Genomic DNA, 16,698 nt, shown 5'->3' with positions numbered 1-16,698 from the left:
GTGGGAATACTTTAAATATCTATACACGGATATCCTACACAAAGACAATCCCTGACCGCCACCGATGACCTGCAGGACCTGACCAAGGGCATCAACAGTACTCGGTGGGCATATCGCAGAGCGCGACGGTGAGGAGCCGGCGCAGCTTGGCCTCCTGTGTGACGTTTGGGCGTGTGTGGTGTGTTCCAGGTCAGATTACCGGGCGACCACACACACAGGTCTCGGGCTAATGGAAACGTCATAAACGATCCACCCCCAAAGCAACAACGCACGGTCGGAGACAAAGGAGGAAAAGAGAGAACGAAAGAGAGATAAGGCGTACGATGGAGGGATGCTCCTTAGCGCTGGTCCACATGGCGTCGTGGTGGCGCAGCAGGGCCTCCCTGATGGCGTCGACGGCCATCGACGTTCGGTAGCCGCCGACCGCTTCGTCCGGCGCGCCACCGCCGGCATCTGCCGCTGAAGCGGCCTGCCCGACTGCCCCGCGAGTTGACGCAGCGCCCGCGATCGCCTCCTCGTCCTGCACCGTTTCCGTTTCAAAAATAAGTGTACCGATCACCGCGGTTACATTGCTTCCGCGTGATCACGCCAACGTCAAGAAATTAAAAAAGAAAAATGGGTAGAATTATTATATTAATTATTAGAATTATTATATTAATTATTAAAAAAAGAAAAATGGGTAGAATTATTATATTGATTATAAAAAAGACATTAGGGGGACGAAAGGGAAAGCGTACGGTGAGGTTTTGAACGAAGCGCTGGACGGCCTCCTTGTTCTGATGGTTGAGGAAGCTGTTGAGGGGCAGCATGAAGGGCTCCTTGTCGCCGAAGGCCACCTCGTTCATGAGGTTGTTGACCATCTTGGACACGAGCAACAGCGTACGCGGTGTGCCCTCTTTGACCTCTGCACGCACGTACCACAACAGCGGAGGTGTGCTTAAGACCTAGACCTAGTCCAGACGCGCGCACGCACGCACGAGAACACACGAGGGGAGGAGAGAAGAACGGACCTTGGCCGATGGCGGCAGGGTTGACGATGCCGGGCGAGAGGAAGCGGAGGAAGAGAAGGCTGGCGATGGCCCTCCACTGCAGGTGCGGCCACCGATCTCGCACCTCCAGGCTCGCCGCCCGCATCACCGTCCGCACGCCACTGAAGCACCCACGACCGACCGACCCACAGGTCAACCACCCGCGTGAGGGTCTCGGCCTGGCAGGGCACAGAGGAATGAAGGAATGTGAGGAGGCCGTACACGGGGCAGAACTCGGCTGATGCGCAGACGTGGTCGAGGAAGGTCTGCGCCAGGCCGATGAGCTTCTTGGCGTTCGCGTCTCTCTCCGTGTCGCTCGTAACTCGCCCAGGGTGCATCTATCACGCAACACACCGCACATGCACAGACACACAGATGCGTAAACAAATAAATAAAATAATAAATTAACACTACATAATGCTGCTAATAATAATTATCATAAAGATTAAAATTACCTCGAGGGGCCGGTCCAAGGCCTCCACGGCCTGGAACAGGGGCTGCGAGCAATATAATCGGTACTCGTTGGCCTCCTGGCCCATGAAGGTGCTCCACAGCCGCACACCGACGCTTTCGCCGCGGAACAACAGGGCCATCTCCTCTGAACGCCGAAATAGGTGAGACATTTCCAGCGTCTATGCAACGTGTGCGGTCGTGTGCGATTGCGATGGCGTGCGGGTGTACCTTGGTTGTGAGCCTTGATGTCGGCGGCGAGAGTGCACTCAAGAAGGTGGCGAATCTTGCCCGCATCGCGATTCAATCGGACCACGCCTTCGAACACCTTCCTCATTTCTTCGCCGCCCTCTTGCATGAGCACCGAATTGAGGAGCGTGCGAATGAAGATGAACCGGTCCCACGAATCCGACAGCAGTGCCTACGGCAACGTTGTGCAGATTGAGCAAATAGCGAAGAACGAAGAGCAAAGAACGAAGAACGACGAAAAAGCGAAAAACAAAAAAAAATGAAGAGCGACTAATGGGGGGCAGGTGCGTACCTCGCTGAAGGCGTGGTAGACGCGATTGCGAATGATTGGAGCGGGTTTGGGAGGAGGACAGGTTTTCTTTTCGGGGGCGGTGGTGGCCGAGGCCGGCGGGGTCTGTGAGTCGAGCATGAACTTGAGCGTACGGTTGCTCCGCTTCTTATCGCCCAGGTTGAGTCGTGGCACATGCAGCGGACACGCTGTAACGCCCAGCAGCGATCGAACATTGTATGTCAGCAACCCATCTCACCGCTCACACCACACACACACACACCCGCACACCCGCACACCGCAAATATAAACGCACATACCATCAGGAGGAGTTCTGGAGTCGAGGCTGAAGTCGTGGCCGTTGCTATCGCTCGACATCTTGAGAGGGTGGGTGCTCTCCTTCTTACGCGGCGATACTGGCGGCATGAAGAAGGAGCGGAGGAGTCCGGCTTTCCTGTCTCCTCGGCTTCCGCTGCCCTCGTCTTTGCTGCTGGGGCTCGAGTCCTCTTTGGCCGCCGCTCCAGCACCCCCGTCCTCCTTTTCCTTCGTCTGCATTCCACACATAGTTAGCACGGCCGCACACGCACACGCACACGCACACGCTCACGCTCACGCTCACGCTCACGCACAGAGCCGCGCGGGCGGTACCGACTGAGCATGCTGAATGAGGAGGTGCGCCTGGGCCTGGTCGCACAGCGCAAAGTCGGAGATGTCGATGCCAAAATATTTGGCTTCCTCCAGGGTCTGCAGGACGGGGCTGCACGCAAAGACCATCACCGACTTGGCCTTGTACCACACCATCTGCGCATTGTATCCTGAGCTTAGTGGTTGTGTCGTACGTGTGTGTCGTACGTGTGCGAGTAGGGTGATGTGTGTCGTGTCGTGCGCACCTCACCGCATAGCAGGAGCTGCTTTTGGTCGTCGTACTGGTGGACGAGGGTGAACGGGGTGTGCTTTCGCTTGGAGTGGATGGCGCGGAATTGAGGGAAGGCGCAGGTGTCGGGGTCCTTGATGGCGAAGTGCTGCGACATTGGGTCACCCTGCTCCATTGGCACCACCTTTTGCAACGACTGCACACCACATAAAAACGAATAATTAAAGAAATATTAATAAATCAAAAAATAAGGAAATATAAGAATAATTAAATAATATAAAATATAAGAATAATTTCAATAAAATAAAATAAAATAAAAATATGTCGGGGTTCAAACGCACGGCGCCAGCTTGGACGATGTTGCACTCCTTGTCGAAGGCGACGTGGAAGGGGAAGAGGCGGGATACGCCCTTGGCGCTAAGTCCGTACTTGACCGGCATGAGGTCGTCGATCAGGGTCGAAAGCTCTGTCGATGGGCTGTCCTCGTCCGCGTCGGATCTCTGAGCGCACCAACACAATAATAAGTAAGCAAAGAGATATTAGGGAGCTTAAAGAAAATGTTCCAATCACCTATCAAACGTATTATAATAACCATTACATTTTCAAAGTAATAGAAATAGGAAAATAAGGTAGGTTATGAGGTGAGTGTACAGAGGCACGTACCGCAGGCGAGGCCCAGGTGATGAGGAAGACGTCGGTCTGGTGCTTCTCCCGGCTCTTAATCTGTTCTACGGTGACGTCGGTGCACTTGAGCATGTCCTCCACGAGACCCCGAATCGCGCCTGTGCTTCAGCAGAAGCAGCCCAGCGGCGTGCGCGTGGTCAGAACCTGCTTGGCTACATCGCGAGGAGTGCACCGAGATGCGACCCGGGTGTGCGCGTACCGTTGACGAAGGGCGCCAGCCCGACTCGCGACTCCTTGCCCGGCGTGTAGTGCAGACGCACACTGTTGGCCTTCTTGTTGGTGCAACGAAAGGTGGGCGATGCGATCTGCGCGTCGAGGCGAGTGCACCACAAACGCGGTGAGCCTCACGTGGCCCGTTTCTTCAATCGGAGTAGAGCAGACATAGAGAGCCAAGTGAGGGCGTGGGTGGAACGGACCTCGGGGAAATGGGCCACTTTGAGGAGGTGGGCGTGGAGCTTGTTGATGTTGCACAGGATGTCGATGGGGTTGTTGCCCATCAGCTCCAGCAGCTGGCCGTGGGCCGTCTTCTTGTGCGTGTAGGCGATGAAGTGGCGACCGGCGATCTCCAGCACGGTCTCGGCGGTCACGTTCAGCACCTGCACCCACGGATCCGACGTCAAGTCAGCGCCCGCGAGAGGTTGAGCACGCGAGAAGAAAGAAGAAGGTGAACCAGAACGAAGGTGGGAAGTGAGGAAAGGTCGTGAACGACTGGTACAGTACCTTGCAGGCGGCAGCGACGACGTCGTAGAGGCCTTTGTCGTCGTAGGCCTGCATGGCGATGAACTCGCCCCCGCCGGCCGGAGCGGCACGGGAGAGGGCGAGAATCTTGAGCCAGGCCGCCTCGCCGAACTTGCTCACCACGCAATCCTAATAATAATGTTTTTGTTATTTATTTGTTTTGTGGGTTGTCAGAAACGAAGAGAGAAGAAACAAAAAATAATAAATAATAGGAGGTGTGGGGGCTATTTTTTTGGCATTAAAGAACGAAAACGAAGAAAGAACGAAGCTGCGGGGGTACCTTGACGGCGAGAAAGACGTGCCCGTACATGGTGTGGCCTCGTTTCGATTGTTGTGGGTTGTGGACTCTGAGGCACTTTGCCCCACTTGTTCCTCGTCTCCGCAGTCACCCCGCGGAGTCATCTCCCTCTGCGTGTTGGTTGGTCGCCAGCGTGGCGGAGGTGATGTGCTTCATTAATGTTAATGGTTGCAGGACTGTTGCGGTGTTGCGAGGATGTTAGTCCACGGGATACGTATTAATTCATCGGCGTCTACCTAAGCGGGAAGCCGTCAAACGCGAACTCAGGTGACACCGCGAGACAGCCGTCGGCAGCGGAGTCCTTGCTGGGCTGTGTCACGGCACTACCCTCGTGGACTACGGCGGAGAGCGGAAGTGAGCGCAGCACGATGTGCTGGACACGGTGGTCGCCGGACGTGGCAGTGCACCACGCGTGAGGTGCGGTGCGGTGAAGTCGGAAAAACGACGGTTCAGGACGGGCAAGGATCGAACTCGCACCTCAGCCTAGGCTAGACTACGTGCTACCACTTACACCACCGCCCCACCAACTGCCACTCCCCGTGCGTAAAGGGCACCGACTGAATTCAATCAGTGGTGGTCGATGACGGCGACCATCCAGCGGAAGGCGGGTGTGAGCGATGCCCCTTCTCCCGGTTCGTCTATTAGGTCCATTGGTGGAAATGGATCGAGAAAAGAATGGAATGCCAAGCATGTTGTGATTAGCGCGCGGAAAATGGAACGGAATATCAAGTGGTGAACACGGCCAGCGAAAGAGAAGCCAAACCCAGCAGCAAGGTAAGATTACAGCATGAATTAATAAGCAATTGTTGGGCGAAACTAGTTTTTTTTGATTGTGAGTATCGCCAAATATTTATTTGATTTATTCGTGTTTACTCTCGTCCAGATGCAAGGACTGCCTCCTCGCCCTGGTGCTCCCGTTTTACCGCAGCGCGGCCACTCTGGTCCCGGGCTGCCCCCGCGGCCGGTCAGCGGCCACTACTGCGCTGCGCTGCCGCCAGCACAGCAGCCCACCCTTCCGCCACGAACCCAGCAGCCGCCGCCTCATCCTTCCCTCCCGCCGCGCACTTTTGTCGGCTGCGTCGGAGGCGGCAATCCCGGGCCGAGCTCGCCCTCGCTCCCCGCCCGGCCCATGAGCGCTCACCACGCGCCGGGCCACCAACAGCCGTCCCTCCCGCCGCGCTCGCCGACGCAACAGCACCACGGCTCGGCCTCGGACCAGCCACACGCGGCGATGCCCCAGCTGCCCCAGCGGCCGCAGCAGCAGCCCGGGCTGCCGCCGCGCACGCAGGGCTACGGCGGGTCGCCCGCGACGCAGCACCGGGTCATCGACGACGGGTCGTCCCTGCCGGCACTCCCGGCCGTGCCCGCGCGCTCGTCGTCCTTCAGCATGGAATCCATGCAGCACGCTCTGCCTCCCCTTCCCACACCTTACCAAGGTGCGTGTGCGGTGTGTGCGGTGTGTGCGGTGGCAGAGACTGATATTCTTGTGGTACGGACCGTAGAGACGGGAGATGACCGGACCCTGCCGCCGCCGCCGCTTCCGGGCCGAATGCGTCAGAACACGGCGCCGCCGGCCTACGCCGCGGCCGCGGCTTCGCACATGGGCCACATGTATGTAAATATATATATACTCATCCCTCTGGCTATGCGATGTCGTGTCTTACCACATGTTGTCTGTGCGTGCGCTTGTGGTCACTAGGGCGTCTGACGCGGCGCTGAACGAAGACAACCAGCGGCAAGCGGGCGAGGCCATCGCGGGCGCCGCTTCCAACCGCCAGTACCAGCAACATGTAAAACGCACTGCGCGCACACCACCTCCCCTCTCCCCGACGTCTTCTTGCGCTGACGTGGTGTCATTATTCTCAAACGAACGACGCATCTGGGCGGCCAGATCGCGCAGAGCAGCTCCAACCCGTACGTCGCCTCCGTTGCCTCCAACGCCCAGGTGCAGCAAGGTGCATACCGACCAGGCTGGTCATCGACCGACGACCGTCCTCCACTCGCACTCGCACACGTCAACTGATCGTCTGACTACTGGTCACTGGGTGGCGGTGGCGGGCGCCCAGGCGTTGGTAGCATGTTTTCGGGTCTGGCCAAGAATCGAGCCGTGCAGCAGCGGGCCGGCAGCTATGCTGCGCAGGCGGCCCAGAGCGAGCATATGCAGCACAACGTCGCCCAGGGCGTAGCCTCGGCCTATCCCTATGGCGGTACGCTCTGCGCACGACGCACAACCGCACACGCCACACGCCACACGCCACACGCCACACGCCACACGCCACACGCCACACGGCACACGGCACACGGCACACGGCACACACGACACGACGTTGACCCTTTCTTGTGTTTGGCCACAGGTCAACAATCAGAGCAGACTGGCTATCTCGGCTATGCGGACCCGCATGGACAGTATGGCCAGCACCAGCAACCGCCACTTCCGCCACCGCCCGGTGCCGGAGGAGAAGAGCTGCCGCCCGAGGTGGAACAGGCTGCCCATTCGGCCGCCACCTACGTCACCAAGAGGTGCGCTCACCACCCACCACAGACTGAGTGCGGTGTGCTGACCGCGTGCGGTCTCCCTAGGGCTGGCGATGCGGCGGCACAAGCAGCGCTGGACGAGGGCAACCAACGCAAAGTAGGCGAAGCTGTGGGCTCGGTGGCGACCAACAGGTACAATACCACTCACGACGCCGCGTGAGCGCTCATGGCTCGCCTCGACTCACCACATTGTGTTGGGATTTGATGTTCTAGCGAGTACCAGGCCAAGCTGGGCAGCTCGATCGCGTCCAATACGGACAACAAGTACATGGCCAAGGCGGCCTCCAACAAAACGCTCCAAAAGGGCACCGGCAGTGCGATCGGCTTCCTGGCCCGCAACAAGACTGTACAAAAGAAGACCGGCTCGATGATCGCCAAGAAAGCGCAGGACGAAGAGCTACAAAAGAAGGTACGCACATACCGCACACACAGCACACACCGCACACACCACTCACGCATTACGTCTTAGGTGGCGGACGGCATGGTGAGCGGCGGCAAACAGGCCGTGACGTCGGGCAGGGAACAGACCCACGGACCCGACGCGCATCATGGGGCGACTCACGGACCGCCGCCGCCACTGCCTCAGCACCAGCCGCCTGGCGGGTCCTCGTACTACGCCGCAGCGGCACAAGCCGGAGTGCACAGCATGGGCGGCGCACCACCGCCTCGACCAGCACCGCCGCCGGCCGCTTACTACAATGCGCAACCGCAGCAGCCGCCGCACCACTACCACTGACAACTGCCGAAGCTGAAACACAAATGATTCAAATTCCTACTTTTTACTTGCCGATAAAGCAGCCTAATCGTAACTATTTAAAGTAGTCAGCTCTTAGCACCCAATCGGCAGTCCCACTCTCGCGGCCATCCCTCCGTTTGGCCAAGTGAAGTTTCATCAGCTTCGAAAGAAAGTTGACCACGAGGGCCGAACTGGCCCGTTGCGTTGCAGGCGAGTTTGCCGACGGAGACGATAACCTGGTCGTACACGCAACCAGCCAACCACCCGAACGCAACCGCAATGTGTCATTTTCGTTCCTGTTGCCAGCGGAATTTCTGAATAATTTTGCTGCGAGAACACTACGGCAGGTGCCCATATAAAGTGCCGGCGAAGCACGACCCAAACATCAGTCTCATCAGCATCAACAACAAAACCAACACAACCACAACCACCTCTCCAGAAAAGAAACCTCTCCCCCGACTCTGTCTTTTCCCACAAGTCCCTCCTCACGACACACAAACCACACAATGGCCACCGCGATTACTATGTCCACTCCCGCCCCCGTCGACATCGCCAACGACCTGGCCCAGAAGCTGCTCAAGGACTACGGCCTGACCGCCCCAGTTAGCGGCTCACAAGACCAGCAGGACTACGACAAGGCCGCCGGCGCGCCCCAGCAGCAGGTACCGAAGAAGGAGCGTGACCCGGCCGTGGCGGCCGTCGAGCAGGCCGTGCAGAAGATCGTGGCCTCGATCGACGCCAGCGTCAACCCCGAGACAGGCAAGGCCTACACGCCCGCCGAGAAGCTCAACCTGACCAAGGACCTGACCGACTTCACGGGCGTCGTGGAGGCCTTCGTCAACCAGCGCGGCAAGGTCATCGACTGGCAGCGCATCAACCCGCCGCCCAAGGACATGATCGTGCCCTACGCCGAGCTGGCCCCCGTGGCCGAAGGCCGCCAAGGGCGCCTACCTGGACAAGCTCGTCGTGCTCAAGCTCAACGGCGGCCTGGGCACCACCATGGGCTGCGTGGGTCCCAAGTCGGCCATCGAGGTCCACTCCAAGCACACCTTCCTCGACCTCATCGTCCAGCAGATCACTGTACGCACCTCTCCCGCACCTTCGTCTTCGTTCTTCGTTTTAGCTCCGAGATTTTGACATTTTTTAAAACTCCGATGTAACGATACTGACCTGGTGTGTGTGATGTGATTGGCGTGTGCGCACGTGCAGCACTTGAACAAGGAGTACAAGGCCAAGGTGCCGCTGGTGCTCATGAACTCGTTCAACACGCACGCCATGACCCAGGCCATCCTGGGCAAGTACGACGCCAACGAGCATGTCACCATCGAGACCTTCAACCAGAGCCGCTACCCGCGCGTCCTCAAGGACTCCCTCCTCCCGCTGCCCGAGGACATCAACGGCAAGGCCGACGAGTGGTACCCGCCCGGCCACGGCGATGTCTTCCCCGCTCTCGTCAACTCGGGCCTTGTCGACAAGTTCCTCGCCGAGGGCAAGGAGTACATCTTCATCTCCAACGCCGACAACCTTGGCGCCACCGTCGACCTCAGTACGTCATCTGCGCCGCCGGCGATTTTGTTCTTCTTTCCTGGCCATCGTTCTTCTCTCTTTTCCTTTCTTTTCTTTTCTTTTCTCAACCCAAGTGGCTCACAATCCATCGATCATCATTGTGACAACAACCAACAGACATTCTGAAGCACATGGCGGACACGGAGAGCGAGTACGTGATGGAGCTGACGGACAAGACGCGCGCCGACGTCAAGGGCGGCACGCTCATCGACTACGAGGGCCGGCCCAAGCTGCTCGAGATCGCGCAGGTGCCCGCCGACAAGGTGGACGAGTTCAAGTCCATCAAGAAGTTCAAGATCTTCAACACCAACAACCTGTGGGTGCGCCTCGACGCCATCAAGCGCCTCATCGAGAGCCGCGCGCTCGACGCCATGGACGTCATCCCCAACCAGAAGGCCGTCAACGGCCTCGCCGTGCTCCAGCTCGAGCGCGCCGCCGGCGCCGCCATGGAGTACTTTGGCCGCGCGCAGGGCGTCAACGTGCCGCGCTCGCGCTTCCTGCCGGTCAAGAGCTGCTCGGATCTCTTCCTCGTGCAGTCCAACATCTACGCGCTCGCCGACGGCGCCCTCGTGATGAACCCCAAGCGCGAGTTCGGCGCCACGCCCGTGGTCAAGCTGGGCGAGCAGTTCGCCAAGGTGGCCGAGTACAAGCGCCGGTTCAAGAGCATCCCCGACATGATCGAGCTCGACCACCTGACCGTGTGCGGCGACGTCACCTTCGGCGCCGGCGTCAAGCTGGCCGGCACGGTCATCATCGTGGCCAACCACGGCGACCGCATCGACATCCCCGACGGCACCGTGCTCGAGAACAAGGTCGTCTCTGGCAACCTGCGCATCCTCGACCACTAGAGACGCCGATCAGCGCCACTACAACCATCATCATCATCATCTCGCCCGCCACGACCGCGACTTAGGAGAGGGAGCGGATGGCTCCTCCTCTTCTCACTTCTCTCTCTGGCTCTTCTTTCTCTCTTTGCCTGTAATCTCCCTGCCATTCCTCCACAACATGTGAAATACAAAGCCACACCACCTCTTTGAAACAATTGTTAGAGCCACACCTCTTCTTCACCTTTCTGTTCATCCAAAAAAAGGAAGTGGTGTGGCTCCAAAAAGAAACCTAAGCGGCCTTGGCTTTCCAAACGGAAACGAAGAAATGTGAAGGGCTGTTCGTCCTCGTTCACGCTGATGGGCACCACCACCGTCAGCGCCGCCAGCCTAGTCTGCCGTCGCCCACGCCATCTCCCACCAACTCGCCCACGCCATCGCCCACCAACTCGCCCACACGCACTCCCACGCCATCGCCCACCTCGCCATCGCCCTACTTCACACAGTGGCCCTCTTCAATCTTGTCCCTCTGCTCTCTCCCGCCTACCACCTCGTCCCCGTCGCCCTCAGCCAGCGCCTTCGTTTCACTGCCTCGCCGTCAGTGACCGCGTAGCATTAGGCCTCGACGACATCTCTTCCGCTTCTCATCGGCCTGGTCTCCGATCCCTGCAAGCTCTCGCTTGCCCTCTGCCAGCACCCAAGGGGCTTGGTCTGAGCCAGATATCAGCCCCAAGCCATGGCATACTGCTCTTCTTTTATTCTGAATTAGTAGAAGTCGGGCAGATTGTTGGGTGGACAGGCCCCCAAGTTGTTTCCCACCCGCACCAGCGACACAACCAACGTGGCCGCCCCGTCGCCGCCCGGCTGGTTCCACACACCCACGCCAAAGTGTGTGGTCGTTCCCAGCACGTCGACGCTCACCTCGCGCCAATGGAGCACCGCGTCGACCGCCGACCCGGTGAAGTTCAGCTCGACGTAGCTCGACACCACTGGACACGGCACGCTGGCCACGCTCAACCGCGTGCGGATGGTGGTGGGGTCTTCGGCGCTGGCCTTGCGCCCGGCGAAGCCTGTCGCGAGCGGTACGCCGTCGGCCTCGTATCGGCAGGCGGCCAACCTGTCCGGCTGGCTCTGGCTCTCGACGTATGCCGGCGCGACGCCGCTGAGGCCCAAGAAGAGGAAATTCCTGACATACTGACGAGCGTTGGCCTCGTCGGTGGTGATGGTGCGCAGGGTGGTGGCCAGGCAGATGCTGGGGCTCGTGGTGGGCGTCTGGCTGGGCGACGACGTAGGCGATGTGGTGGACGAAGGTGTGGGTGAGCTCGAAGGCGAGTGCATGCTAGAGGGCGACGATGTGGGCGAGTTCGCGGGTGACTGCGTGATGGAGGGCACGGGCGAATTGGTGGACGAAGGCGAGGGCGTGTTGGACGGCGAGGGCGAGTTCGGCGGCGAATTGGTGGACGAAGGCGAGGGAGTGTTCGACGGCGACGGTGTGGTTGAAGGAGAGGGCGTGTTGGACGGCGATTGAGTGGTGGACGGCGACGGCGTGTTGGACGGCGAAGGGGTGTTTGACGGTGAGGGCGTATTGGAAGGTGACGGCGAGTTGGACGGCGATGGAGTGGTGGACGGCGAAGGCGTGTTGGACGGCGACGGTGTGTTGGAAGGCGACGGAGTGTTTGATGGCGACGGGGTGGTTGAAGGCGAAGCCGTGTTGGACGGCGACGGCGTGTTGGACGGCGACGGCGTGCTTGAAGGCGACGGCGTATTAGAGGGCGACGGCGTGGGCGAGGGGGAGGGCGTGTTGGACGACGACGGGGACGGCGTGTTCGAGGGCGAGTTGGAGGGCGACGGGGTGACCGACGGGCTGGGCGAGGGGCTGGGCGACGGGGACGGGAGGGCTTCGCCGCCGAACACGACACTGTCGATCCGCGAACCGCCGTTGGTGGTGGTGGCGCCGCTAAAGACCAGCCGCACCTCGGCCGAGGCTGTGTTGTCGAGCTCGCTGCGGGCCCTCAGATCTACAGTGACCCCAACAAAGCCGGCCTCGGCCGCGGTGTAGCTGAAACGAGTGGCGTAGTTGGTGCCGTCGGTCGAGGTTTGCACGTCGAACGTGTCGAAGCCGTTGAGCGACGTGTATCTGTATTCGAGGCTGAGTACGACGCGCTGGTAGCCCGTCGAGTCGATGGTGAAGGCCAGGTAGCGCCCGTTGCTCGCCTGACCCTTGAAATCACACGCGAAGCCCCCCGCGTTGCGCGAGTTGTAGGTGATCCGGGTCGGGTCGGCCCAGTCGCTGGTCATGTTGCCGGGGCCGACCGAGGCGGCGAGCGGGAGCGGTATTTGAGCAGCGTCGACCGCCGTGGCCTCAGAGTAGGTCCATTGCACGAAGCTGATAACGGGCGACGGCGACGGGCTGGGCGAGTGCGACGGCGAGCTCGAGGGCGACGGTGAGTTGGACGGCGTGTTGGAGGGCGTGGTGGAGGGCGTGGGCGACGGCGTGGGCGAGGTAGACGGGATGACACTGCCGGAGAAGAGGACATCATCGATCCGCGACAAGCCGTTGGTGGTGGTGGCGCCGCTGAACACCAGCCGCACCTCGACCGAGGCCGCGTTGTTGAGCTCGGTCCGGGCGGAGAGGTCGATGCTGACCGCCTCGAATGTGGTCAAGGCGGTGGTGTAGGTCGAGCGCGAGACAAAGTTGGTACCGTCGGTGGTGGTGAGCACTTCAAAGGTGCCGAAGCCGCCGCTCAGGAAGCGGTAGTCGAGATCGAGGTTGATGTTCTGGTAGCCCGTCGTGGAGAAGGTGAAGGACAGGTAGCGCCCATTACTGGCCGAGCCCTGTAACTGGCCGGCGAAGTTCGCCCCGCGCGTATTGAAGGTGATCTTGGTCAAGTCGGCCCAGTTGCTGTTCATGGCGCCCGTGCCGACAGAGGAGGCGAGCGGGAGCGGTATTTGAGCTCCGTCAGCGGCGCCTGCATTGTCGAACCTCCATCTGACCAAGTTCACGGATTCGACTCCTGAGATGGTGGAGGCCAACCAAACGAGCACCACACCCCAGATGCAGGAGGAGGAAGAAAAGAAAGATGCAGAAGATATGAAAGAGGTTGAGTAGAGGCGGCGCATCTTCGTCAATTGCGTTCTCGTATTGCGGACATCCAAAGTTGTGATGACCATGCCTACAAAAGGATATGGATTTGTTTAGCCTCAACCGCAAAGGCAGGAGGAAGTACTCATTGGAGTTGTAATGAAATTTCTTTGCATACCTCATTCCAACATTCCAACATTCTTGAAGCATGGCCCGGCTCTCCGGGCTAGTGCAAAAGGAAAACAAGAGGGAAAATAAGTAACTTCCACCAGAGGCCATTGATTCATCCGTAATGCGCTGCACCTTGCGCACCAGCCAGCGCTTTGGACACGTGAGTGGGCGTAAGAATATCACATGCGTCGTTGCTTTCCGCCGTCTGCACACTTCTCCCCTCGCCTGCACCGTACTACACGCCCCCCCCCTCTCTCACTATTGCCAACACCCTGCTTTGTGGTGCCACGGAAAGGAAGACCACCAAGAAGAAGGTGCTGTGCTCAGTCTTAACGGCTGGTGGTCCGCAGGGGCACAAAGAGGCCAGTGACGTCAGCCCTGCCGATGCCCCAGCAACAGCAGAGGAGCCGCACCAGCACCAGCACCACCAACACGTGGCAAGCTCGAGAGAGCAGAGGCGGGAGCGACGGCGCGAGCTGCTGGAGGCCGCCAAGCAGGAGCTCGAGTGGCGCGTCTTCATCGCCTCGCGCAAGTCCCACGAGTCCACCACATCTGCGACGCCTCCTCCTCCTCCCTCAGCGGTGACCATTGAGCCCGGTCCTGCCCCTCCTGTCGCTGACGCCGCCGCCAGTCCAACGACCAAGAGCGGCACCACTGCCAACGACGAAGAGGAGCACCCAGGTCCGCCGATTTTCCCGCCGTTGCCTCGCTCGAACAGTGTTGCTAACACGACGCACAACACGCACAACACGCGCAACACGCACACAGAGCGGAAACGGGAAGACCTTGGGCGCAGGATGATGCGCAGGAGGTTGCGCCGAGTGGCCCGTGAAAGCCGAGACCACCGCCTCCCGGTACCCAAGAGAGAGAGAGAGAGGGATTGTGTGTGGTGTGTGTGTGTGTGTGAACGGATCGGGCTGTGGGCTGTGGTCGCTGAAACATGTGCGGCGACGTCCAGGAAAACGTGTGGGGCGCCTTCAGGCAGTTCGAGGTGCTGCTCGCCGAGCCCACGCGCTCGCTGGAGGAGGTGCAGAAGGCGGTGGACGAGTGGTACGGGCGTCTCCCGTTCCGGCCCAACTTCCGCGCCGAGCTTGACATGAGCAAGGCCCTCCACACCTACGTTCCGTTTTGGCACTTTGCCTGCAACACCGCGTGTCAGTACCAGGTGAGGCTCGCAACACCCGCACGACACGACACGACACGACACGACACGACACGACACGACACGCATGACAGTCCTGATGCTCTCCGCGCGGGACAACAGGGTCGAGCACGGATAGGGAGACGCTTCGCGGCCAAATACGGGGAGAAGACATCGGGCACGCTCTCCACGGCGTTCCCCGTGCTCATCTGCGCCGAGGAGCCCACGCCCAAGCGCAAGCCCGTGCTCGCCTCCATCGACGACCTCAAGTGGCACGAGGTGTGTTGCGTGTTTCTTGTTACTTGCGTGTGCGGTGGTGGATGTTGGCCGCTGACGGGGACAGGGCTGCAGGTGAGCGCCGAGGGGCGGCTGGTGTCGCTGACGGCCAGGAGCGAGTCGTCGCTCAAGGAGGTCCTCGACGCTCACCTCCGGCCGACAGATCGCGTGATGGACCTCACCCTGCAGCCGCAGGCCGCCTGGCAGCGCGAGGGCCGCAAGCGGCTGGAGGAGGTCGAGCGCGAGCTCAGCGAGCGAGCCATCATCGAGAGCGAGCGGGCGCGAGGCGTGCTCCGACCCAACAACGACGCCGACGGCGAGGCGTGGGAGGTGGACCTCGACTACGTTGCCCGCACCGATCAGGAGCGTGAGCAGGGCATGGGCCGGGTGAGCCTCGTCCTGGTCCCGGTCTACGAGCTCCACTACCGGTGGCACGGCTTCGAGTACCACCTGTGCGTGCGCGACGGCGACCACGCGGTGGGAAGCCCGCAGCCCGACTCGGGCGAGCGCCCGCTGCCGCTGATCGAGGGCGCGCGGCCCTACTCCTACGCCAAGATCTCGCTGGCCGGGCTGGCCGGGCTCGGCGTCGGCTTGGCCTCCTACTGGATGATCACCCACTGAGACCATCATCGATGGCGCTTGCCGCTAACAAGGCGACTTGCCACCAGAGCAGGCAAAAATATCATAATACGATTTAATATTTAGAATTTTGGCCATTGGGCGACGTTTCGGGCCGCGAAAATTCGACGGACAAAGCGAAAATAAAGGTAAAGCGCCTTTTCCTTGAGCCTTTGGATTATTGCGAGCAACCAACCTGATCTGATTTTCCCCGGTTGATCTGCTTAAGGCTGAGGTCACCTGCGAGTGAAGTTAGTTGGCCAAGTAGGGTCTAATCTTACCAACCGGCCCAGAGCAACGATTGATAATCTCGTTCATTCGAGCAAATCTCGCTTTCATCTTCTCTCTTGGTGGTACGCTTCATCATTGCCCGTAACGCAATGGATTGTTGCCGCCGTAGTTGTGATTCCATCCTTCTTGCCTTAAAAATTGTTTCAATTCTACACGCATTTAAATCTTGCGATTAATTTTGATCTGTTTCTCTAACGAGTGTCACGTCGCGTCGTGCTTCCATCTTGTGGTGCAGGCCCATCAGATATGGAGGCCAATCAGTCATCGGCTTCGCCTAAGCAGCGCGCTGTCGGCGGCAACAACAACAAGAAGGCCAACAAGAAGGCCGACAAGAAGGCCAACGGCTCGTCGTCCCCAGGTGCGGCACCCGTGTTCAAGGGCTCGGCGGCCACCGTCAAGTCCACCTCGAAGGTGGCGCCCGCCTCACCCACCCTGTCGCCCGCCCCGTGCTACGTCACATCCATCAAATCTTCTTCTTCTTCCTCATCGAAGAAGGGAGTCGCTACACAGAAATCTTCATCTGCAGCCGCCTCGTCCACCACCATCCCAGCCAAGAAGGCCAACAAGAAGGCCAGCGCCAAGGCTGCGGCCACTGTGGCGGCCTCGCACGCCAAGGCCCCCAAGGACCTGACCTTCGACGCGACCACGCTGGGCACGCTCGACCCGGCCTACGTCGCGCGGGTCTTCAAGGAGGGCTTCATCTCGGCGCGTGGCTGGGATCACCTGCGTACCGGCTATCGCTACACGGGCGTCGACCACTCCTTCTGCGGCAACCGCTTCCTCTACCTCTGGTGGAACCTCGTCGTCGAACGCTTCGTGCCGCTCTGGGTCGCGTACGTGTGCCGCCCCAACGTGTGCTACTGCTGCCA

General features: G+C 59.9%; 6 protein-coding genes across 6 annotated transcripts; 4 read left to right on the top strand and 2 right to left on the bottom strand.

The window, feature by feature from the left end:
* Positions 1 to 91: 91 nt before the first annotated feature.
* Positions 92 to 4,601, bottom strand: ACA1_187300 (heme NO binding domain containing protein; the record flags this gene model as incomplete). Its single annotated transcript, XM_004337809.1, has 17 exons — positions 92 to 154; positions 323 to 520; positions 738 to 904; positions 1,011 to 1,086; positions 1,160 to 1,366; positions 1,484 to 1,626; positions 1,710 to 1,899; positions 2,020 to 2,204; positions 2,316 to 2,544; positions 2,644 to 2,796; positions 2,886 to 3,065; positions 3,211 to 3,369; positions 3,533 to 3,651; positions 3,753 to 3,858; positions 3,970 to 4,149; positions 4,274 to 4,420; positions 4,572 to 4,601. The coding sequence occupies 17 exons, from the start codon at positions 4,599 to 4,601 to the stop codon at positions 92 to 94; spliced, it is 2,532 nt and encodes an 843-aa protein (XP_004337857.1).
* A 1,117-nt stretch (positions 4,602 to 5,718) lies between these two features.
* Positions 5,719 to 7,860, top strand: ACA1_187290 (uncharacterized protein; the record flags this gene model as incomplete). Its single annotated transcript, XM_004337808.1, has 9 exons — positions 5,719 to 6,025; positions 6,092 to 6,200; positions 6,289 to 6,379; positions 6,490 to 6,544; positions 6,656 to 6,796; positions 6,944 to 7,109; positions 7,170 to 7,256; positions 7,338 to 7,533; positions 7,594 to 7,860. The coding sequence occupies 9 exons, from the start codon at positions 5,719 to 5,721 to the stop codon at positions 7,858 to 7,860; spliced, it is 1,419 nt and encodes a 472-aa protein (XP_004337856.1).
* A 506-nt stretch (positions 7,861 to 8,366) lies between these two features.
* On the top strand, positions 8,367 to 10,274 carry ACA1_187280 (UTP-glucose-1-phosphate uridylyltransferase; the record flags this gene model as incomplete). The annotated part of the gene is given in 5 exon segments (XM_004337807.1): positions 8,367 to 8,462; positions 8,523 to 8,783; positions 8,794 to 8,940; positions 9,070 to 9,406; positions 9,544 to 10,274. 5 exon segments carry the CDS (start codon positions 8,367 to 8,369, stop codon positions 10,272 to 10,274), a joined length of 1,572 nt encoding a protein of 523 aa, XP_004337855.1.
* A 741-nt stretch (positions 10,275 to 11,015) lies between these two features.
* On the bottom strand, positions 11,016 to 13,160 carry ACA1_187270 (uncharacterized protein; the record flags this gene model as incomplete). The annotated part of the gene is made up of 1 exon (XM_004337806.1): positions 11,016 to 13,160. The coding sequence occupies one exon, from the start codon at positions 13,158 to 13,160 to the stop codon at positions 11,016 to 11,018; it is 2,145 nt and encodes a 714-aa protein (XP_004337854.1).
* Positions 13,161 to 13,624: 464 nt separating this feature from the next.
* Positions 13,625 to 15,541, top strand: ACA1_187260 (uncharacterized protein; the record flags this gene model as incomplete). The annotated part of the gene is made up of 6 exons (XM_004337805.1): positions 13,625 to 13,663; positions 13,854 to 14,184; positions 14,272 to 14,357; positions 14,462 to 14,668; positions 14,768 to 14,923; positions 14,996 to 15,541. 6 exons carry the CDS (start codon positions 13,625 to 13,627, stop codon positions 15,539 to 15,541), a joined length of 1,365 nt encoding a protein of 454 aa, XP_004337853.1.
* A 534-nt stretch (positions 15,542 to 16,075) lies between these two features.
* Positions 16,076 to 16,683, top strand: ACA1_187250 (uncharacterized protein; the record flags this gene model as incomplete). The annotated part of the gene is made up of 1 exon (XM_004337804.1): positions 16,076 to 16,683. A coding segment is annotated over one exon (608 nt), but the record flags the coding sequence as incomplete, so codon positions are not given.
* Positions 16,684 to 16,698: the final 15 nt, after the last annotated feature.

The sequence above is a fragment of the Acanthamoeba castellanii genome (assembly GCF_000313135.1).
Source record: "Acanthamoeba castellanii str. Neff unplaced genomic scaffold scf7180000084747, whole genome shotgun sequence".
Taxonomy (NCBI): domain Eukaryota; phylum Discosea; order Longamoebia; family Acanthamoebidae; genus Acanthamoeba; species Acanthamoeba castellanii.
Note: the sequence above shows the minus strand (reverse complement) of the source record. Positions and strands in the feature narration are given on the sequence as shown.